Source organism: Anguilla anguilla, chromosome 5, assembly GCF_013347855.1.
Source record: "Anguilla anguilla isolate fAngAng1 chromosome 5, fAngAng1.pri, whole genome shotgun sequence".
Taxonomy (NCBI): domain Eukaryota; kingdom Metazoa; phylum Chordata; class Actinopteri; order Anguilliformes; family Anguillidae; genus Anguilla; species Anguilla anguilla.
Window position 1 is genome coordinate 36,749,571 of NC_049205.1, and position 23,982 is coordinate 36,773,552.

Consider the following 23,982-nt stretch of genomic DNA (forward strand, 5'->3'; position numbering starts at 1 on the left):
AGGGAAAATTGACGCTGCCGTGCAGCTGGAGTAGAAAATAAGTTTTAAAGAAACATGCACGGAGGGGATGAGAGTGAAGCAAATTCCCATCGGAACTCCGCGATTCCGGCTATAAAGTCGTTAGAGGCGGCCGACATTGAGGGTACAAAGGAGGAGGCATCGAAACTATGCGGTTATCTGAATAAGATTGTGGGTAAGGGCCCACTAAGAGGTTTCAAATCCCGATGGTTTGTGTACGATCCCAGAACATGCTATTTGTATTACTTCAAGACTCCTCAAGACGCTCTGCCTCTGGGACACATTGAAATAGCCGATGCCAGCTTTTGCTACGATGTGGAAGGGGAGGAGGGACAGTTCGAGATCCACACTTCAGGGAAGGAATTTTTGCTCAAGGTAACGTTTGTAGGCTACACATATCGAGCGACCCATATTCACTTTACTTTGTGCATTTCACGGCTTTGTCAAAAAACCATGGAACGTGACTGTCAGTGTAAGTGCTGGTTCTCGTGATATAGTTAATGGAGTCATTGTAAATACGCGTTTTAGTGTAGCTATTATATGAAGCTACAGTTTTGACTAACAGCAGCACGTCGACTGCTGACATCTGTATTTGAGAGCGAAATGGTCCAGGTTTAAGAGCAGCGCACACGCTCACATGCGTTTGCGTCGAGTGGCGTGGTGGGCACGGTGTTGGTAGTATTATTGCAACTGCGCACGGTATGGCGCTGTGCTGCTTTATTAAAGCGTGCGGCTGAGAAGTTAGAATCGGACTGTCGTCCAAGTGGTTCTTCAGGTATAATTTTAATCCTTTGAATAGTTATCATTTTGCCTTTACCGGGTAGTGCTTGCTTTTCAATGCATGAATGGGATTTTGTTTTAATACAGTGCTTTAGGGCAGGACGAGGTCTACAGGTTTGCACTCGGATTTTAACCTAATGTTAATAGGTAGAAAACTAATATTTTAAAACATTAGAACATTTTAAAATTCGTCTTCCGTGTCGGAAAAAAGTGTATCCTGCTGCTACGCGGAAACATATGCTGGTTTACATGTACTCAAAATGAAAATAGAATTGTTGCGCTCAGTCAATAAAGGTTGCCGCAGGTGCGCATAGCCAAAGCCAATAATGAGAAAAATAAAAATGTGCCTGTAGAGCGCGCTTACTCTTTTCCATATCAAATATCATAAATGAAACTTCTTAACGTGTCAAACCTGTTTTACAGTATTGAGAGCCCCCTTGACATTATGCGCTATTAATATAGAGTGTAGGATACCAATAATAAAATGGGTTGTAAAATCTGCCATAATGGGCAGAACGGTCCTCTGTGTTCAACGCTGAATATGGCAAGTATTTTTGCTTCTGTACAGACTGCAAACCTGTTTTAAAATTACTTTAAGCATTCGACCAAACATGACCCGCAGGGCTCAATGGTTCTTTTATCTATAGTGATATACTGAAGTGGATAATTCTGTGATTTAAGCATCTTTTATGTTTTCTTATTGTTGACTAGGACTGCACATCAAATGGATGTTTTTATTGTGTTACTGTACATCAGTACATCAGGGAGCGTTGTTGGGCTGAATGGCCCGCTCTCGTTATATTATGTTATCAGTTCATTCAAGTTGCAACTGGTACAGTTTTCAACACTGGCAGCCAGTGTGAGACAGATTGGCACCATGTTTGACGTTTGTTGGTTGTGAATCCAAGTCAGAATACATTTGTATTGACAGCCCCTCTTAAATTAAGATTGAAGAGTACATACGTCAAGTTGAAGAGTGCCATTGATTCTGTTATTGTTGACTAAAACTATGCATTTCTTGGATGTTTGTCTTTATGCTGTGGACTTCAGATACGGGAGTAAACGTGAGCAGAAGTTGATATCACCCCCAACAGCCTGAATAAGAGTACGGTTTGCTTACTCGGATAGAAGATTCACTCTGTTGTTAGCTCTCTGAGCGAATATCTGTTATTCCGTGGATTAGGAAACCACAACAGGCTAACCACAACAACCGCAGCAGTTATTGAAAATGCACTGTACTGCACCCCACACCAGAAGCACAGAGGCTGGTGTCCCAGGTACAGACACAGGAAAAAAGCAAATAGGCATGCTGTACATGGACTCCAGCTACGGGTACATGTCATTTCAGCCATTGGTCAGCAAACATAGCACAAAGCTGTGTTTCCTTGTCACTGACTCGAGTGTGAAGAATCGCCAGTCAGTCACCCGAGGTGGCAGGGAAGATGTCAGGGAGTCTGAACAAAAACAATTCCCACATCAGTCTTCTTTTAACACCACAAAAACTGATTTAATAAATATCAATTATTCCTGTATGTGCATTGACTAGCACTGCTGCTGCTACTTTATTTAGGAAGAAGCTAAATTTGGTCAGGTAAGAATGTTCGGTATACATGTTGAATATTGCTTTAGTAAGAAATGCCCTGTTGGCAGTAAAAGGAGTCCACCTGGCTGATACAGGGATATGCTGGGACCTTCACCACCAACCAATGATTGGCACGAGCATGAACGGCTCATTTCAGGTCCTGCCACAGCCTCTACTGGGTTCAAGTCAGGACTTTGAATTGGCCAACTTTTATGGTTCTCCGAGTGGCTAGGCCTGAATGTGGGTGACAACACATCCTGTTAGTTTCAGACACATGCAGGTGTTCAGGAAACTGCTGCATGTGGAGGAACTGAATGCAGTTCTCTGGCTAAAAGGAAGACCGTTATTCTCCACTGAGCTAAGAATAGCGAAGCAGTACAAAGAGAATGACAGAGAATTTGCCATGCAGACAGCTTAGAAAATAATTTAGTGACAAATTAAAAAAAAAGAGCTTAAGTATAGTATAATCTATTACATTTTTATATAGGACTTTACATGGATGCTTTACTGTGAAAGGAGAGGAGAGAATAGCCTGAATTGAAAGAGTAAAGAGTAGCACCCACCTCTCAGGTATTTTTTTGTGGAATGCTCGCTACATGTCAGCTGAGTTGGAGCAGGAGGGGTTAATTAGCCAGTCTTACAGGAGGATTAACCCTTAGAGACCAGGATGAGTTATCCAATCACATGGCTAAACCCTGACAGCGAGGGATTAACGGTCAGTCACTCTGGACGATAGACCCTTACAGCATGGATTTCACAGGGCTGCAGTGTCTGTTGGTATTCACTCAGTTCCCACAATTAAATGCTTAATTTAAGCCGTTGATTGGCTACAGCAACCTGGAGGAAATTTCTAGTGAAACAGGACGTAACCCAGCCAAGGGCTGTGCCACAGAACCTCGTGGCAGACAGGGAAGATGGTAATCAACAGTGTCAAATGCAGTGGGGAGGTCAGTGGGAATCAGACCTGAGGAAAGTGAAGCCGCTCGTGCAGTCGGTGGCCTGACTGACCGAGAGGAGTGCAGTTTCTGTGGGGGGTGGCCAGCTGTGACTGGTGATGATGGAGACTCCTCCTTTAGAGGGAGTGATGGAAACCCAGTCTCATTCCAAGATAAACCCCGAGAGAAAGGGAAGAATCAATCACGTGGCCAATCACGTGGCCGATCTAGACCAACCAGGGGAATTTGATTGCTGTTTCTTTTGCTCAGTCAGAGAGGTTGAGTGGATGGAAAGTCCCAGCAAGGTGGATTTTACGTCTGGGAGAACTACAGGATCATACAGAGGAAGCAGTGTTCTGGTTTGAATGGGAATCCAAGGGATTTTTTCCCCAACATTTCAAGTCAGCTATTTTACTCATTAACGAGTAGGCCTAATATATTTTGGAATAACTTTACTTACTAATGCCTAGGTGGTCAAGAAAATGTTCTCATGAAAATGTCACAATAAGGAAATTTTGTGACTAATTATTTTATACTGTATGACTGTGTTACTTTATGTACATTATATTAATAAAATAGGTATGACATTTGTTTGGACGGAGGACGGAGTGTAGCACAGTGGGTAAGGAAATGGGCTTGTAACCGAAAGGCCGCAGGTTCGATTCCCGGGTAGGACACTGCCGTTGTACCCTTAAGCAAGGTACTTAACCGAAATTGCTTCAGTATATATCCAGCTGTATAAATGGATACAATGTAAAAATGCTATGTAAAAGCTGTGTAAGTCGCTCTGGATAAGAGCGTCTGCTAAATGCCTGTAATGTAATGTTTGAGAAGTTATGTTGGCAGTTTGAATAACTTAATGGATTGTTCACACTTTCTCATTTTCTTACACAACTGAAAAATAGGCCTTTTATTGGCATTTGAGTTAGCTCTCAAAGTCATTGTTTTGGTTAATAACTGCATGCTGCTTGAATGTTTGTGCAGATGTTCTTGCATTAAGACTGTCTAGTCTCAACACGTCGAGTAAGTTTTCTGACAGATTACAGTCTGACTGCCACTTGCAGATATCAGTCTCCATTGACTTGTATTGTAATGTGTGTCTTGGCATTTCCTCCACTATCTTTGGCTCAGTGGACCTTTGCATTGTAACGTGTATCTTGGCATTTCCTCCACTATCCTTGGCTCAGTGGACCTTTGCATTGTAACGTGTGTCTTGTCATTTCCTCCGTTGTCTCTGACTCAGCAGACCTGTTTGCCTCCGGCGCTATGATGTGTCTCTTCCTCTGTCCTCTGTCTGCAGGCGCAGAATGCGCAGGTGATGCGTTACTGGCTGCAGCAGCTGCAGCAGATGCGCTGGGAGTTCTGCACGGCACGTGGCTCCGTCAGGCGGGACAGCTGGAGCTGCCCGACTCCGCCCCACCTCCACAGCGGCCTGGTGGCTCGCGACGCAGGTACACCTGCACCGTCGACCCCGCGGGCACAGACCAGCACGCTCACACACACACACACACACGCTCGAGCACATACACGGACACACACAAACAGAAACATACTGCTTTTAGAACTTCTCACCAGATATTATCCCAGAAAAGTAGTTTTTCAGTATATATATATGGTGAATAATTCAGAGGCAGAGGTATCCTATAATTCAAACAGCTACCACACTAACTCTTTTTGGTAAATGTAGAACCTGTGGCCATATGGCAGGGAATGGGTGTCCAGTGGGCTGTGGCTGTTCGCTATAGAGCTGGAGCTGTAGCTGCTCTGAGAGAGGAGAGCATGTGTCCATGCGGCAGGTGTATTAATTACAGCTGCGCTGCTGCTGCGGACAGCGTCTTTATGGCCGTGATGTAGCGTTCCCTACTGAGATCGTAAAACACTAGAGAATCACATTAGCATGCTTTATGCCATCTATAATTTTTAGGCTTACTGGTCCGTTGGCATTGGTTTTACACTTTTTAAAAAAATATATTGCTGTGATTTAAATTTTTCATGTTTTTTTTTCATAGTAAAGTATGTTAACATAAAAAATAAAACCACGTCTATAAACATAGATTCCGTCTTGGTCTGTTCATTGTACGGATGTATGTATTCAGCCAGCAGCTACATGAGCTGAGCCTTTTCTGGCATATAATTTGGAAGAGTTCTTATAAGCAGCTTATACCCGATGTTGCAGTTGGGCTGAGTAAGATTCCATAAGTTGGAGTGTGCAGTTATGAATGTGTTTGTTGTGTTGATCCTGACGTGATTTCCCCACAGATGTGTATAGTGGGAGTCTCCTCTACGACAGTCTTGCCAATAAAGGGCTTTTATGTGTGCTTGTGCTGAACAAGTCGCTTTTCCTAAAGTTATTATATTGAAACTGCATTATTTGTAGAATAAAAACAGAAATGTATAATAAAATAAATTTAATAAAACGCAAACCACAGAAACGTACAAGTGGTTGTGTGATAAGGGGATGAGGGACTTCGGTGTGCAGTGATTAAACCGAGTTGAGAAGGCTTCAAGGATGAAAGGAAATGGTAAACTATGCCAATCGGGAAGTACTGGCGAGTAAATATTAACTCAAGCTGGTGGACTGGTGAATAACACCTGGTTCTTAGAAGGTCACGCTTTGGAAATTATGATGGTGTAAAATCCATAGCTTAGTCGCTGGTTTGAGTTCCTGCTCTATGTTAACGCAAACTTGTTTCATGTAAGATGAGAAGAGCTGTTGACGGAGGGCTTCCACACAGCATGGCAAGCAAATACTGTATGCGTATGCTCTCTCACTCGCATACGCATTCATGCATGCCTTCACACAAACGGGCACAAATGCAAGTACATGTAGTTATTGGTGCTCTGAACCAGGCCTGGGTCAAATACATATTTCTTTTGGATTCAAATACTTTTCTATTCCTTACTGATCTTGTCTGGTTTATTGTAACCAATGAAATACTCTCAAAAAGTGCAAACCCCGCCTTCTGGTCATATTGTCGGGCTCAGTTACTCCAGGCAAGATCAATAGAGCACAGAAAAGTATTTGAATCCAAAACAAATGCGTATTTGGGTATTTGACCCAGGTCTGCTGCGAACACATCTTTACCGTGCTTCTCTGTCCCAGAGACGTTTGCCCCGGACAAGCGCACTGAGACCGTGGAGAAGGTGCGCAGCGACTTCGCCATGGAGACCAGCGCGGAAGGCCAGGTGGGGGCGCACACCGCCCGCAGCCCCACCGCCAACATCAACCGCTCCTTCCGACAGTGGGGCACCGAGCTGAGGTGAGGCCGTCTGAAAGACCCCGCTGACCCCGCCCTGTTCCGCCCTGCTGCACCACGCCCTGCCCTATTCATCCAGCCCCAGCATGTTAAACCAGACAGAAATGGTCCACATGCTGTCCCAGCGCAAGTCTGTGTTAGGGAACACTGTGCAGGCCTGTTTCATGCTGGTTTTAATGCAGAAGTTATTATGCTGTATGCTTTTCTCATTATTATGGAGCCTTACACTTCCTCTACCCTGAGGCCTTAATGTTGTCATGATGCACATGACGCAGTGACCAGTTTCGGTTGGCTTATGAGCCCTGGTTTCTCTTCCATGTTCCATCTGATCATTTATTACAAAATTGGATCATTTACTATGCAAACTGAATGCTTGTGACTGACTCGGTGTCCTAGGCGGTAAAATTCTGGGTACCTCCCGTACGTAGGCAACTGCCTTGATTTATTGTAATCATCTGTTTTGTCATGCATTTTAAAACCTCAACAAAATGTCAGAAAAATCAGCAACATAATCTGATCAGCTGCACATGTGCTGATCTTAGTATTGAACTAGCCTATGGTCAGTCCACTTGTTTGAATCCCTATTGTGTTTGAATGCCAAATCATTTCTGTACGTATATGGAATAAAATAATACAGAAGTGATAATAATAATAATGCAAGCAGGAGGAGTTACAGCTTCGTTATGTTGTTATGAAACCTGGTTTATAGAGCGGAGCACTGTGGGAATTCACCTGGGTAATGATCCTCTTTTCTTGTCTGCATTGGTGGATCCCATACCTGCTAAACTAGTCACGCTTGTATTTCACCTGTTGACGTAGAATCTCATGCATGCAGCGCTTTTTGAAAAGGCCCATTCCGGGAGTTTGCATGTCTCTCCTTCTCCTCCGTGCCGACAGAAACTCCATGTCGCATTTCCGCCCGTACCGCGGGGGCGAGTCGAAGCGCAGCGTCTCCCTGCGGGGCCGCTCGGGCGAATGGGAGATGGCGGACCCCCCGGAACAGGGGGCACCGCTGGACACCCCCAGGAAAGCCCCCACAGAAACCCGCAGGAGTGAGGCCTTTCTTTCTTTCTTTCTTTCTTTCTTTCTTTTCTTCACCGGGGGCGGGGGGTAGAACGGTAGTCCTCCAGGACTGAAGATTAGTCACCCTGCAGGCACCGTGCGAGTTGCCCCTGTTGCCTGGTGTGCTAGTTGCCCTGAAAACACTGGAGCCCTCAATGGCTATGGTTTATTGGGGCCTGTATTTTGTTTTTGCAGTTTTATTTATATTTTTTAAGCGTAATTATTTTTTTGTATCAATTTTAAAACGAAAAATGTAACTCAAGATGATCACTTTCTTTTTGCATTATATTGCTTGGTTATTACCATATTTATGATATTTGTTCAGCTATATTACACCTACATTTAAGATTCTCTCGAACAGCTTACAGTTCTATAGATTTACAGGTAAAGTCTCTGTCTGCTGGAATATTAGTTTGCTTCTTCGTTAATTTGGGCAAGCCATTTTATAAATATATAGTTACTGGTTGAAAAAAACACGTACATCTGTTGCCCGGTTAATAAGTACTCGGGGCTTTCCTAATGTTTGTTTCTTGGTTAATAATCGCGGGAGCTTTCCTAATTTGACGACCTTCCTCTGTGCCCCAGACTCCGCCAGCTCGGCATTCACCTTTGACCTCAGCCGCGGCTCCCTGCGGTCCAGACGGCCCTCCCCGCGGGGCGCAGCGGCGTCGGGGAGGCCGGGCCGCGGCGCGGACGCAACGGCATCGGACTGCAACGGCAGCAAGGCGTCCGACATAGAGCTCCGCCTCCAGAGCCAGGAGGAGGAGCTTACGCTGCTCCGTGAAGAGATGGCCAATTACCAGGTAGCATTCATTCTCTCTTTCTCCCTCTGTTTCTCTCTCTTTTCTCTCTGTCTCTCCCCCCCGCCTTCCTACCTCCCTCTCTCGCTCTCTCGCTCTCTCGCTCTCTTGCTCTCTTGCTCTCTTGCTCTCTCGCTCTCTCACTTTCTCACTCTCTCTTTCTTTCTGTCTCCCTCTCTCTCTCTCTCTCTCTCTCTCTCTCTCTCCCTCTCTCTGTCTCTCCCTCTATCTCCCCCCACTTCACAAGGCACCTTTCCATGTATGGGCAATTTTGTGCTCCACTTATCTCCTATCCTACACAAAGGACCATTCTAAGAACAAAGATCGAAGCGATAGCTCATCATTTCAATTCAGTGTGCACACTTGCCATTGGCCATGGCGGGTTTCCCCTTGCCATCTGTGACAAATTTTTCTTTTAAAAAAATTCCTTGTGGGTGTCCTAGCTGTGTTTAAATGTTAATAAGTGATGGGAGGTAGATTCCCACTGTCTACAAAAAGCACATCTTTGTTTGTATTAGTCTTGATGATTGATTTCTCTTTAAGTCCTGACTATTTGTACAGTGATGGGTGCTTTCTGGGTGAATTCTGCACATGGAGAAGTGGTGATGTTCATTCCTGATAATAAACAGCAGCATTTAGGTCAAACAATTATTTCAAATATGTTAACTTGTATATATCAATAGAGATTCTGTGGATTACATCACTTTCACCAATATGCAGAACAAGTTCCCTCTTTCATAACATGACGTTGTGGTTAAAAATATTTTTTGTCAAAAAGAAAAAAATTTTCTTCAAAAATTTAGTTGGCATTGTGCAGTTTTTGAGGAACAGACTCTATGACTAACTGTAATCTTCTTAATGGTCTGCAATGTTCAGCTGCAGGGAAGTGAGAGTACAGAGTGTGTTGGTGATGTCATCCTGCCCGTCTCCTAGGATCTGGTGAAGGTCCTACAGCACAGCCTTAAGGGCCTTCAAAGGGGGAGGAGCCCTGTGGGGGCCACGCCCAGTGGTCTCCAAGACACGCCCAAAGACTTGCCCAGAGGGCACCCGGACATGCCCGCAGGAACCCTGGACATGCCCGCTGAGCCCCGGGACACGCCCGAGACCTTGGGGGCGGAGGATGAGCAGGTGCGGGCCCTCAGGGGCCACTTGGAGAAGCTGTCGGCGGAGAAGGCGGGGCTGCAGGGCGAGGTGGACACTCTGAGGACCAGGGTGGGGGAGATCGGCGAGCAGCTGGCCATGCTCATGGAGACCATCCAGGCCAAGGACCGGATCATAATGGAGCTCTCCCAGCAGGGCGGCGCCGTGCTCGCGGCTGACTGCAGCTCCCCCACCTCCATGGCCCAGGAGCTCCAGGAGCTGGACAAACTTAGGGTAGGAGACGCACAGACCCAAGCTAATCCCATGCTACATGTGCTAAACATACTACACCTACATACTGCTACACCTGTGTTAAACTCATGTTACACCTGTGCTGAACACATGCTACACCTGTGCTGAACACATGCTACACCTGTGCTAAACATACGCTACACCTGTGTTAAACTCATGTTACACATGTGCTGAACACATGCTACACCTGTGCTTAAATTCATGCTACAACTGTGCTGAACACATGCTACACCTGTGCTAAACGCACGTTTAGCCCTGTGTTAAACACATGCTACGCCTGTGTTAAACCCACGTTACACATGTTAAACATATGCTACACCTGTGCTAAATTCACGCTTCACCTGTGCTAAAAACACACTATGCCTGTGCAAGATCCACACTACACATGCGCTAAACCAACATTAAGCCTCTTGTAAACACTCTTGTAAACTAAATCTATGCTAAATTAATTTTTAAATTACTCCAAAGTGTGGACTAAACTGATACCTAGCCCATGCTAAACCTCCAATAAACACATGCTAGCCATACAATAAAGCTTTCCTTAACCTATGTGAATCTTACATTAAACACCCCCTGAACTTAGGATAAATCCACGGTAAACCCATGCGTGCTAAACCTATGCCCAACCTACACTCATTATGCATAAGACGCAGGAAGGTGATGTGATGTCATTGACAAGACAATACAGACTTATCATGTAACGAAACAGTGTAGTTATGTGCATGGGAAACAGTACCTAGAATAAAGTGGAGAAGCTTATTTGACCTGTTTATCACAGCTGTTGTGGAGACCTTTGCTGGAAATGGTGCTATTAGTTGTTTTAAAGCTGAGCCCCCCCCACACACACACACACACACACAGAATCAATACAGTGTTCTTATTTATTGGTTTCTACGCATGTGCTGTGGTATTTAAGGCCATAGCATTTTAAGACGAGCCTTTACGTTGCAGTATCATATTACTCTGAATTTTTGGTAAGTGCTTTTCAGAGCCATTATCAGTCAGCCACGCACTAAGTACGTTTAAAGCTGCTTGTGGAATCTCATCGTTAAATACTGCATCTGGGGCTCTTTCATATGGAGAGTATTTAAATTTGCCAGTTTAAGCTGGTCTTCACAGTCACTCATGATAACCGAGTGACTTTATGGGAGAGGAGCAACAAGAGCAGAAATGATCTACTGTAGATATAAAACAGCTAGAGTTGCAGTTAACAGGTATTAACGATGAAGACAATACAATGAAAGCATAGAAGCCTATAGTGCATAGCAATTATCCTTAACTGCAGCAGACTACTATACACTACAATAAATGCAGAGCCATACAAGTATCTGTAAATGCTGCATTGAACTGCCTTAAATCATGTTGTGCCAAATAATGTTCCCTAGGAGTGACATTAACTTGCGTGATAATACTGTCACCATGAAGCAATAATGCTAATTGAATGAATGAAGTGATTGGACTTTTGGGTTCTGGGCAAAAATATATACAGAAATGCCCCCCATCTGTACAGCTTTTTGTTAGTGTGTTTTTTAGTGTGTGGGTTTGGTTTGTATGAGCATTAATTGTAGTTTTTGAAACATTTTTTGGCAGTGTCACTTTTTAGCGTGTCCTTTTGCTCTCTTTTCTGTCTTTGTCCGCTGATGTTTGGCTTTGTTTGTGCGACTGTAGGATAGTCTTCAGGGGTATAAATCGCAAAATAAGTTCTTGAACAAAGAGATCCTGGAGCTGTCCGTACTGCGCCGCAACGCAGAGAGCAGGGAGAAGGCCCTGGAGGTCAAGGTAACTTTCAAACAACTGCACGTGTGTGTGTGTGTGTGTGTGAGATTGGGCATGTGCATGTGTGCGCACGCGCGCGCGTGTGTGTGTGTGTGTGTGTGTGTGTGTGAGTGAGAGAGTGGGCATGTGCATGTGTGCGCACGCGCGTGTGTGTGTGTGTGGGCGTGTGTGTGTGCGTGTGAGCGTGTGTGCGTGCATGCGAGGGTGTGCGTATGTCTGTGCGTGAACGCGCTGCTAACCATGTCGCCCGTGCAACAGTGCACTGTGCTGTCTCCTGTGTAACACTGCCCGGTGCTGTCTGTGTATCTTGTGTAACGGTACCCTATGCTGACTGTGTCTCCTGTTGCAGTATAAATCTCTGGAGGCTAAGCTGTGCCAGGTGGAGAGTAAGTACCTGGTGCTGCTGCAGGAGGTGAAGAACCCTGTGTGCTCTTCATCAGAGCAGAGTCCTGCACGCGAGGTAATCTGCAGACTGCTGGAGGATGCCCTGCAGGTGGACAGCAGTGAGGAGGAGAACCCCATCTTTAAACCCCACCCTGTCAGGTACTGAACCTCCCCCCCTCCTGCTAAATCCCTCCTGGTCAGGTTCTGCAGCCCCTCCCCCTTCTGCTAAATCCCTCCTGGTCAGGTTCTGCAGCCCCTCCCCCTTCTGCTAAATCCCTCCTGGTCAGGTACTGCAGCCCTGCCCCCTCCTGCTAAACCCCTCATTGTCAGGTACTGCAGCTCCACCCCCTTCTGCTCAATCCCTCCTAGTTGGGTACTGCAGCCCTGTCCCCTCCTGCTAAACCCCACCCCTTTAGGTATTATAGCCACACCCATCCCTCTTGACCCCGCCAAACCCCATCCTGTCGGGTACTATAGCCCTGCCCTGTTGCTAAGCTGCACCCAGTCACGTACTGTAGCTCCACCTTGCCACTAAACCACAACATGGTATTGACACCCCCATCACAAATGGTCGCTTCGTGGTCACGCAGTCCTCACATTACCTCAGAAGGTAAACACAACGTGTGCCAAAAACTCTTTGCTGCTCCAGTTTCACTACCGGGCTCTTACAGCTTCAGCTTTACTTACACTCTTCGCTTCTCTTCATTTACTCAGATTCTGCTACTTCAGCTGTACTCGCGGTCTATCTAGCCAGTCTCAGCCTCTTGCCATGGGTCCTGTTCTGCACTGGATTCTGTGACTGCATTACTCTTCTTCAGCTGCTTTTACCTGAAGGACCTGTATCCATTTTGCATCCTCTGAAGTTTAAGCAGCTCAGCTGGCTTACCTAATGAAATACAGCAGGACTACAGAGTTATGGACTGACTGGTCTACCAAACGGGATGTGAAACTGGAGCATACGCATTTAATATATAATTGTGGAATGAACCTCTCTGTTTGGAAGTATCATGTGGTAAGGCACTCTATTACCTGAAACATGGAGATATATGCACAATAACCAGTTTAGTGCTTCGCTGAACTGGATTGGTCTCGGCTGCACCGGCTGGTGGAGAGAGCATACACACCGGGGTTGCGTTAACTAATCAGCCCAAGTGCTTAAAGGTGTGTTCCTCTCCGCAGTTTGGGGCAGAGAGAGCGGTTATTTATTTAGTTTTTGTTTTTGTGTGTTTGTGTCAACACGAAAAGGAAGTAAACCACCGCTGAAAAGCTGGAGGAGCTGATCAGCTAAAAAACTGGCCCCCTGAAACACCTGAGTCTACTTATCAAAGTCTGGATTGAAGACCGTGTTTAGTTAATTAGTTGAATCAGGTGTCCTAGAGCACCCACACTGGCCCTTTTTGAATAAGATTGGGGACCCCTGGTTCACCGCATCGATGTTGTAAATGCAGAAGTGTGTAACTGGTGTAGCCTCTTTAATTCCTTTTGGTTATTCACTGATCTCCCTCCTGCCCCCGCAGCGAGTATGACGTGTACGGCTTTAAGACCGTTCCTGAGGACGATGAGGAAGAGAGGCTGGCGGCGAAGGCCCGAGCGCTGGACCTGCATTCCCTGTCCCTCACGGAGCAAGAGGTGTCCGTGGGGGTGCGGTGGGAGAACTATCTGGCAGGGACGGTCACCCGGGAGATGACGCGGTCGCCGGAGCTCAAGGTCCTGATGCGCAGCGGCGTGCCCCATGAACACCGGTCCAATGTGTGGCGCTGGTGCGTGACCTTCCACTCCAGAAAGTTCCGGGAGAGCGCCCCACCGGGCTACTACGAGGGCCTGCTGGCCAAGGCCCGGGAGAAGCAGAACCCCGCTTCCAAGCAGATAGAGCTGGACCTGTTGCGCACTCTGCCCAACAACAAGCACTACTCCTGCCCCTCCTCCGAGGGCGTCCAGAAGCTCCGGAATGTTCTGCTCGCCTTCTCCTGGAGGAACCATGACATTGGCTACTGCCAGGGCCTGAACAGGTAAACATACTGTCAGGGTCAGTACAGGTAGCTGTACTGCCGGGCCCCATACAGGTAGCCATGCTCTCCGAGTTGATACAGGTTACCATACTGTTTGGGTCAATCCAGGTAACCATGCTGTCAGGGCCTATGCAGCTAACCATGCTGTCAAGGTAGATATAGGTAACCCCTCTGCCAGGGCTTCTATAAGTATAAGCTCAAGTGGCCCTTCAGAAATATTTTCTCAATGTTGAATACTGTACTACAATGTTGGGTCTATTTCGTTGACCAGAAGTCACACTGGGGGATTCAGCTGACCATGTCTCATCAAGGGTGGGCTGGGTTTCACAGGTTACTGGCCTTCATCAGAAACATTTTCATTGATCTTAGTGGACATGTAGGTGGTACAACAGTAACTCAACCACAATTCATTTAATAATAATAATAATAATAATAATAATAATAATAATAATAATAATAATAATGATAATTAGAAAGGATTTATTAAAGAAGAAAGAAGACTTGGTGAAGTGCTCTGATTGACTGAGAGCAGTGGCTCCATAGTGTGGCTGATGTCTGTCCCTCTCTAAGGTTGGCAGCCATTGCCCTTCTCTACCTAGAGGAGGAAAATGCCTTCTGGTGCCTGGTTACCATCGTAGAGGTGTTCATGCCACGGGACTACTACACCAAGACGCTGCTGGGATCACAGGTAAGGGCAAGGAAGAAAGGGCAACAGGGACAGTGACCGCTTCCAAACAATCAGGCTGAACCAAGGGTTGCTATCTTTTTAAACTAATCGCCAGCTCATGTGCTCATGCTGTAGCTCGCTTGAAATGTGAACTAGTCAGTGATGGGAGCTTTAGCTGTAGCTGAAGTTTCCTGTGGACAGCACAATCATTGAAAGACCACCGACTATGCAGCCTAAACTTCCCCATCACCTTCACTCATGTTCGTGTTTAACCTGCTGGTGATATATGCAGGTTTACACAGAGCAGCTCAAATGCATGTATTATTTTTACACTGCTAGAGACAAATCTCTCTGAGCCTCTCTCACTTCTGTGGTGGTTTGTAAGCAGAATTTAAAAAATGATTTTGGAAAAACACCATCTGTCTAGTTTAAAAATAACATAAAAGCTGGAGTTTATGAGGTGTCACCACAGATTCTATAGACCCATCAGATATTCAGCCCTTATTATTAACATTGAAAATTCTAGCTCCCCACCACTGACTAAGCAACATTCCACTCTGATGCCTCCTATGAATGTTCACGAAGGGATGTAACCATATTTAACACAAAAGAATGGTCAACATATATATATATATATATATATATATATATATGGAGCTCACAGTGTGTTTGTGTGTGTGCATTTTATTAAAGTATATTTTTATATAGTTTGAATTTCATCATGTAGAAATTGCAGCACTTCTTATTCATTAGTCAGGTGTGTTCAGTTTCTTCCTTAGTGCAGGTATAAAAGGGCTTTCAGTATCTAATCTTGATTCTAGGCTTTTGTTTGCCTTTGGAGTCTGTTATTGGGGTTTGTCAACATGAGGACCAGAGTTGTGTGAATGAAAGTCAAGGAAGCGATTATGAGGCTGAGAAATAAGAAAAAAACAGTCTGGGACATAGGCCATACCTTAGGCTAACCAAAATCAATTGTTTGGGACATCAAGAAGAAAGAGAGCACTGGTGAGCACAGTAATCATAAAGGGCCAGGTAGGCCAAGGAAGACCTCAATAGTTGATGCTCTCACTATAATGAAGAAACACCCCTGAACACCGGTCCGTAGATCAGAAACACTCTTCAGGATGCAGGCTTGGATGTCCATGACTACTGTACACAGAAGACTTTACAAACAGAACTACACTGCAAGATACAAACCACTAGCTAGTCATAAAAACAGGATGGCCTGGTTACAGTTTGCTAAGAAGTATCTAAAAGAGCCTGCAGAGTTCTGGATAAAGACAACTTGCGGACAGTTGAGATCAAGATTCACTTGTACCAGAGTGATGGCACGAGCAAAGTGTGGAGGCCAAACAGAAATGCTCAAGATCTGCCCAAGACCCGTTCATCTGTGAAACATGGTGGGGGTGTTATGGTTTGGGCATGTATGGCTGCCACAGGTACTGGCTCGCTTATCTTCTGTGATGATGTGACTTCTGATAGCAGCAGCGGGATGAATTCTGAATCACATGGAAACATCTTATCTGGTCACGTTCAAGAAAATGCCTCCATACTCATTGGACGGCGCTTTATCTGCAGCAAGAAATCTACTCCCAAACATACTGCTAAAGCATCAAAGGAGTTTGAGCATCAAAGCCAAAAACTGGAAAATTCTTGACTGGCCAAGTCAGTCACCTGATCTGAATCGAGTTGAACATGTGTTTCCTCTGTTGAAGAGGAAACCTAAGGCAACAAGCCCCTGAAATAAGCGGGAGCTGAAGATGGCTGCAATACACGCATGGCAGAGCGTCACCAGAGAAGATATCCAGTACCTAATGATGTGTATGGGTTACCGACTTCAAGCAGTCATTGCATGCAAAGGATAGACAACAAAGTACTAAACATGACTATCATAACTGTGGCAGGGCTCGGTTTGCGGGAAGAATTCAGGGCAATTAGAGGACCACGCCTACTGGTTAAGTAGGCACACACCTGGATTGTGTCACGAATCAGTCCAGGATTTAAAAGTGTGCTTCTTTCTGCAGTAGGCATCTGAGACTGGAGATCCCCCACAACGATGAGAGAGAGCACGTACCACGGAAAAGGCTAAAAAGCGACCGTATAATTTCATTTATTTTGTCTTTTTGTTTTAGTTTATTGTCTTTGTCCAGATCCCGTGAGGGTGATGGGCGAAGGTTTTTTTCGTTTGTGTTCATTACTGATTATGCTCTCTCTCGCTACTCCCAGTAAAACGGAGGAGTTATTCGGAATTTCTGCATCTCCCTGTGTGCAGCTCTTCTGTCCCTACTAGGATAGTCACAGCGTGTGACAATAACATTAATATGTCCCAAAATATTGACACCCTGAAATGGGAGGGTGTGTATGAAAAGTTGCATAATTTCTACGGTGTGAAACCAATGTATAAAACATCCTTAAATATAAGCTGAGAATGTTCACTTTAACCTCATGTGAATTATTTAATTACAAATCTAAGATTGTGGAGTACAGAGCCAAATCAAGAAACTATGTCTTTGTCCCAGACGTTATGGAGCTCACTGTATGTATAATATGTATATATTTTTTCTTCCCCCCCCAAAAAAACTTTGAAAATACCAGGTGTACATTGCATGGGAGAAATGAGAATTCACACCAAATATTGTACTTAAATGTCTCTGGTTTGTTAATTTATTGTACTGTAGCGCAACATCTACATTAACATTACAATGGATTTATCTAAACTTCAGATAAACAAATTAAAAGTGAAGTAACATGGTTAATGAATTCTGGATTCTCCCCCCTGCTGTCTCTGCAGGTGGATCAGCGGGTGCTGAAAGACCTGATGAGCGAGAAACTGCCACGCCTTCACGCACATTTTGAGCTGCACCAGGTGGACTTCTCCCTCATCACCTTCAACTGGTTCCTGGTGGTTTTTGTGGACAGCGTGGTCAGTGACATCCTCTTCAAGATCTGGGATGCCTTTCTCTACGAGGGGCCCAAGGTAGACATCATATATGTAAAGTTTTCAGAAACATTTAAGGCCCCATTTTGGCAATCAATGTCGAATGCTAGCAGTAATGCAGTGCGCTGCCAGAATAAGGTGTGTGCAACTCAATTTTGGTACTGGGCCGATAAGAATAAATTAACTGTGGGTGTGATGGGGGTGTGATTTTATTGCGTCCAATCGGATCGCTCCCTTTCCCTTTGAAAACAGTGCATTAGCACCACAGCCAACAGCTAATTTCTTCATGGCTGAAGAGCAAGTATGTTATGAGGAGCTCCGTATCATTAAAGGTCAAAACCAGGCTCAATTTCCTATACAGGGACAAACGTTAACCCTGGTCTGCGTTGGTTTAATTGCAAATGCATTATTCAACACCAAACTTGCACAGCGCAAAATGTTTCTAATGACACATTCCTGTTGCGCTGCCCAACCCATGTTGAAGAAAATGGGCAAATGGAAAGTCCAGGGGTCAGAATGTAAAAGTCCTGCCATGTGTTTCTTCCACCCAGGAATTCAGTCAGCTGATATAACCCATTAGTTGTTCTTTCTGGCTGAGAATTGTTCTAATTAGCAAATCCAGGTGAACAAAAATACTGGGGAGAACTTTCACTTTCTGAACCTGGATTTTCTGCATCTGAAAACGGGTTTGTTGCACACCTGAAAACTAGAGCATGTGAAAGCAGTCTGTTTGCACGAGACAAAACTTGCAATTCCACTTGTGCCCAGGCATGTTTGTTCTTGCGTTGTCGCCAAAATAGGGCCCCAAATGTTTTAAGCTGTGCTGTATACTCTGGATTTCGAAGATAATGCATTGTTGCAAATATATACATTGCATGGCCAAAAGTATGTGAACACCTGGATAGCGCACCCATATGTGGTTGATGAACGTCTAATTCCAAAACCATGGGCATTAATATGGAGTTGGTCCCCCCTTTGCTGCTCTAACAGCCTCCACTCTCCTGAGAAGGCATTCCACTCGATTTTGGAACATGGCTGCGCGGATTCACTTACATTCAGCCACAAGAGCATGAGTGAGGTCTGGCACAAAGGTGTTGGATGGGGTTGTGGTCAGGGCTCTGTGCAGGCCAGTCAAGTTCTTCCACACTAAACTCAAACCATTTCTTTATGGATTTCGCTTTTTGAATGGGAGCATTGTCATGCTGGAACAGGAAAGGGCTGTCCCCAAACTGTTGCCACAAAGTTCTCTAGAATGTCATTGTATGCTGTTAGGTGTCCCTTCACTGGAAATAAGGAGCCTAGCCCAAACCATAAAAACAGCCTCAGACCATTATTTTTCCTCCACCAAACTTTACAGTTGGCACTATGCATTTGGACAGGTAGTGTTCTCCTGGCATTCACCACACCCAGATTCGTCTGTCAGACTGGCAGATAGTGAAGCATGATCCATCACTCTAGAGAACGCCCAGCTCCAATGTCCAATGGCAGTGTGCTTTACACCACTTCAGCTGAAGCTTGGCATTGCGCATGGTGATCATAGGATTGTGTGCAGCTGCTCGGCCGTGGACACCCATTTCATGAAGCTCTTGACGAACAGTCACTGCACTGAGGTTGCTTCCAGAGGTCTGCAACTCTGCAGTGAGTGTTGCAATTGAGGACAGATTTTTAGGCGCTATGTGCTTCAACACTTGGCCGTCCTGTTCTGTGAGCTTGTGTGGCCTGTCGCTTTGTGGCTGAGAGGTTGCTGCTCCTATACGTTTACGCTTCACAATAACAGCGCTTAAGTTGACCGGAGTAGCTCTGTCAGGGCAGAAATTTGACAAAATGACTTGTTGGAATGGTGCCACATTGAAAGTCACTGAGCTCTTTGGTATGACCCATTCTACTGCCAGTGTTTGTCTATGGAGATTGCGTGGCTGTGTGCTTGATTTTATGCACCTGTTAGTGATAGGTGTGGCTGAAGTAGCTGAACCCACCAATGAGAAGGGGTGTCCAAATACTTTTGACCACGTAGTGTAACTGTAATAAATATTTGTTTGTTAATATTGTCTTTAATGTTGTTTCATTAAATAAGTCAGGTTTATTTTAAAGAAAATGAACAGGGTCAGTTGCTCGGTAATTATACTTTGTCACTGCTCATGTGATATGGACTATATGCATCATGCCCTGTTGGCTCCGTGAGTCAGTCTGTATAAGAATGTCAACTGATTAAATAGAAGAAATAATAATAGCCCTTCACTCTGTACAATGGGCCATTATTTTTGTGTGTCACCCAGAGATGTTTTCATGTCTGGCTATTAAGGATATCTGTCAGATGAGAAAATTATTTTAAGGCCCGGTAGGTGCAAGAGAAACTACTTGTAAAGACTGAAAAGTGGAGAGTATATTCCATACATACACATATGTAATCCCCGATTTCATTTATTTGTTTAAGTGTGTGTGTGTGTACGTGTGTGTGTGTGTGTGTTTGTGTTTGTGTGTGTACACAGTGAATTTGCATTACATATTTTGGATCAACTGGACCTTGAGGCTGTGGCAGGCCATCTTGTCCATTATAATACTAATAATAATAATAATTATTATTAGCAGCTGTAATAGTAGTAGATAGTCATACACATATAAAATATATTGCAGTCATTGTATTTGAATGCTTTTTGTCCTCCCCAGGTAATATTCCGCTTAGCCCTCGCCCTTTTCAAGTACAGCGAAGAGGATTTCCTCAAACTTGACGACTCTACCAGCATTTTCAAATACCTCCGCTGCTTCTCCCACAACATCCTTGATTCCAGGTACAAATGCATTTGGTTTCCTTCTTTATGTTTGACGGTAGCGTAGATATTGTATGTTCATGTATATTAATGTGAGTCGGTGATATGTCGCAGCTGTTTAAATGTATGTGCACAGATGGCTGTGCAGGTGTTTTATCTTCTCTGATTTTCTAAACAGTCTGTTTTCAGATAATCTGAAATGCTTTGTTTTTAGCACTCTCCGCATTCACAACAAAGCTTAATATTGAAATATGAAGAGTCTATGGGTAACTTTGAGCTGGCATCATGATTTCCCTGTAACACACTGACTCAGTGTGGTATTTTGGTCTCAAACGTTACATGCTTATCAGTATTATCAATAATCCCATCAATTTAAAGTGTGGCATCCGCACTTCAGACAAGAGCCAACCTGAAAGAGAAAGCTATGTGGTAACCACATTTAGTACACTTAACCCTGCACGTTGTCTCCCCCTACAGGAAGCTGATGGCCCTGGCATTCCAGGGCTTGAACCCTTTCCCTCTGAGACTGATCCGGAATCGCCGGGCCTTCCACCTGGAGAGAGTCCGTTTGGAGCTCACTGAGCTGGAAGCCATTCGCCAGACCTTCCTGAGAGAGAGGGAGACCACGCCCCACGACAGGGCTCTCCTCAGCGACGACGACGAGGATAACTAGCCAATGGCTAATTAATTCTCACGGACACGTGATTGGCAATCAAAAGTTCAGATTACTTGTTTCGGCATTCCTTCCATTCTAGAATTGTGGGCCAATTGCCATGCAGCAGTTTCCTGATTGGGCGGGCGTAGTCTGCTGTGAGCGTACTTATGTAAGCTGGAACCAGGCCCACTTCTGGGCATTTAGACTTCTGTCAATTACAAGAACCAACAGACTATTCATGTTTACAGGCCTTCTTGCCAGTATGTCAGCATGCCCACCTGTGCTTCTGGTTTTGTCTGTCTGTTTAATCTTTTCTAGTGGGGGTCTTGGGGGGCGGGGTGTTGTTCCCTGGGTGTACTGGGGTGAGCGGTTTATATGACCAAACCTAACTATGCTGCTGAATGTAAATTATGATTGCGACTGCAGGCTCTTCAAAAGATCATGACCAGTGTTTCATTGTCATTCCTAGAATTATAATCATGAGCCATTAGTCAACATGAGACTTTCAGACAAGAATCATGAAGTGTTTGAGCAAATATAAATGATTCATACACTTGGGTACAGTAGTGATAAAAAGGCAGGGATTGTTATACCAAGGTTTTCAGGTTTATTGGTGGGAGGGGTGGAGGGTGGAATGGTGTGGGGGCTAGGCACTTGCTGTTGAGCAAGGTATTTAGTCTGACCTGTTCCTGTAAGTCCAGGTATTGGTAAACTGGGATATTGTGCACTACAGATGCTAACCAGTACTAGACAACAGCTATACACATGTGCATTGAATATATGCAGAAATTCGGGTCTGTGGCACAATTCACAGTACAAGCCTTACAAATGGAGTACAGCTTGGGCTAACAGTTCTTCTGTGCAGTAATTACACACATACGGAGATGTGTTTGCATCTAGCCTCCTCCTAGCCCCTTCCTGAACTTCACGAGCACTTCTTGAAGTCGTCCATGTCGTCTTCTGGCACTTGGAGCACTTTAATTTTCATGGATCTGCAGTTTACGGCACTCGCTCCTGATCCTCCAGACAGACAGGAAATGTCTCTGAATCATTCCACGCAGCTGGATTCCAGTCGGTAACACCGGATGAGCAGGGAACGTGAAGAGCCACAAAGAAAGGAAAAAAACCTGGAATCTGAACTCAAATGTAAAGACTGGGCTGGATGCCAAATAACTGAGCACAAGACATTTAACTCTAAATGGGTGTCGTGGAAATGATTCTGACATTGCAAATCCGACTTTAAAACACAGATTTTTGCTTTGTTTTTCTGTTTATATTTTGATGTCTCTGTCTCTGGCAGGTGGTTATGTTTTTGAGAAATGTATTTTTGCACGTTTCTGCAAACCCGTCCTCTTTCATTTTACTGTTCAAAGGTCCTGTGGCCTGCCTTTCAGTCTGTATATATTCAGCAGCTTGCACTCAGCATGTCCAGAATGTCAGAAATGTATACACGTCTCTACATTCTTTGACCTATGACCTATGACCTGTGACCTGTGTCATGTACTTGGAGTTGGAGTTACAGGCTCAGCTTCAGTCTCTTGGCTTTGTGACTTTGATTGCAGGTCTATTTAAAGTCTGCCTTTATTTCTGGGAACATTCTTCCATTTCACCTGCAGGGAGTTTGTGTATGTGCTGCTGCAACTGTACAAGACAGGGTACGGTGACTTTTTTTTCTTGCTGTTTTACCTTTGCTGGCCTCAAGGGGGTGTGTTTTTTTTAAAATCCCTTTTTTAAGGATATTCCGGATATAAAAAAAACTCTGACACAGAAATTAAACAGGATGGTCGTGCATACTAATTGAATTGCATTTCTGTAGACAATTTCAACATCATTATTATATCGTTGGGCATTTTTATGCCTCTGAGCATGGCTGTATTAAATTCAGGGCTCAAGTGGAACTAAGAATAGGACTGAAGAGTGAGAGGACGCTCCTGAAAGGAGGGTAAGATTAAAAAAAAAAAAATCCTGCCCTGTCTTCTAGCCTCTGTATTTACATTTTATTTACTTAAATATTTTTCTTGGATCTTTTCTGATCTTTTTTTACATTAAGAAATTCCTCAAATTCCAAATGCGTGTTTATTTAATTGGCTTATACAATATTTTATACTTTTATGTAATCAGCATGAATCTTCATCATATAAATGTATATAGAACAGTAACCAATGTATTATGTGGTAATTTGCGATGGCTATCACCATGACGATGCTGGATTAGCGTAGTGTCTATATCTCAGTCTGGGAACCTTGCGGTTCAGATGTAAAAAAAAAAAAAAAGGAACATATTTAACAGTCTTTAGTAAAATTGTAGGTTTTCATTTCTTTTGGGGTCACGTCTCCTTGACCTGGTATTGTTTTGGTCTATTCCCTTCTAAGATTTAGAAAAGCTGATTATATGAATGGGAATTCCACTCCAGGCAGCAGGGCTACTAAATTACTCAAATGAATTAAGGTCAGGCACACACACTCATAATTCCTCTTCTCTCCTGCTGTATTTTTTCTGTTACATATTGACCTACCATCAACAAGCTGTATGTTTTTTTTAGTTATTATAAATGATGTTACCAAAGCCATTAAATCAGTTCTTTTCTTTATTGCTACATTTTATTGATATCTGTATGTACGTGTGTGTCTCTGTGTATACATATGTGTGTTTGTGTGAAAGATTCAAGCATGCCATATCACAATTCTTCAGTACAATGACATTTATGTACCTTTGGAATATACAATAAAACACAACAACAAAATGTTTGGGACAAAGATCATATCAGAATTCCAGTTTGGGCCTGTTTTCTACTGTGCTGCTGAATAACATACAGCTTAGTTTCTCCTAACTGCTCTAAGATAGGTAATGTTCTTTGCCAAAGGACAGTACCTGTGACAAATGCATGATATGTCCTTAGGTAGGGTTCCTTGTGAATATTCATAAATATACCAGCAATCAGCTGGAACCTCTAGAGCTC

General features: G+C 44.3%; 1 protein-coding gene across 4 annotated transcripts; it reads left to right on the forward strand.

The window, feature by feature from the left end:
- On the forward strand, positions 1-23,784 carry LOC118228101 (TBC1 domain family member 2B-like). Of its 4 annotated transcripts, XM_035419380.1 has the most exons (14): positions 102-193; positions 271-393; positions 4,616-4,766; positions 6,419-6,575; positions 7,470-7,624; positions 8,220-8,437; positions 9,368-9,808; positions 11,495-11,605; positions 11,952-12,145; positions 13,504-13,995; positions 14,566-14,683; positions 17,454-17,639; positions 20,268-20,389; positions 20,846-23,784. In XM_035419380.1, the coding sequence occupies exons 3-14, from the start codon at positions 4,634-4,636 to the stop codon at positions 21,039-21,041; spliced, it is 2,523 nt and encodes an 840-aa protein (XP_035275271.1). In that variant the 5' UTR covers positions 102-193; positions 271-393; positions 4,616-4,633; the 3' UTR covers positions 21,042-23,784. The 4 variants fall into 4 exon arrangements, with proteins under 4 accessions (XP_035275269.1, XP_035275271.1, XP_035275272.1 ...); XM_035419378.1 differs by having other exon boundaries at positions 1-393; XM_035419381.1 differs by lacking the exons at positions 102-193; positions 271-393 and adding an exon at positions 712-793.
- Positions 23,785-23,982: the final 198 nt, after the last annotated feature.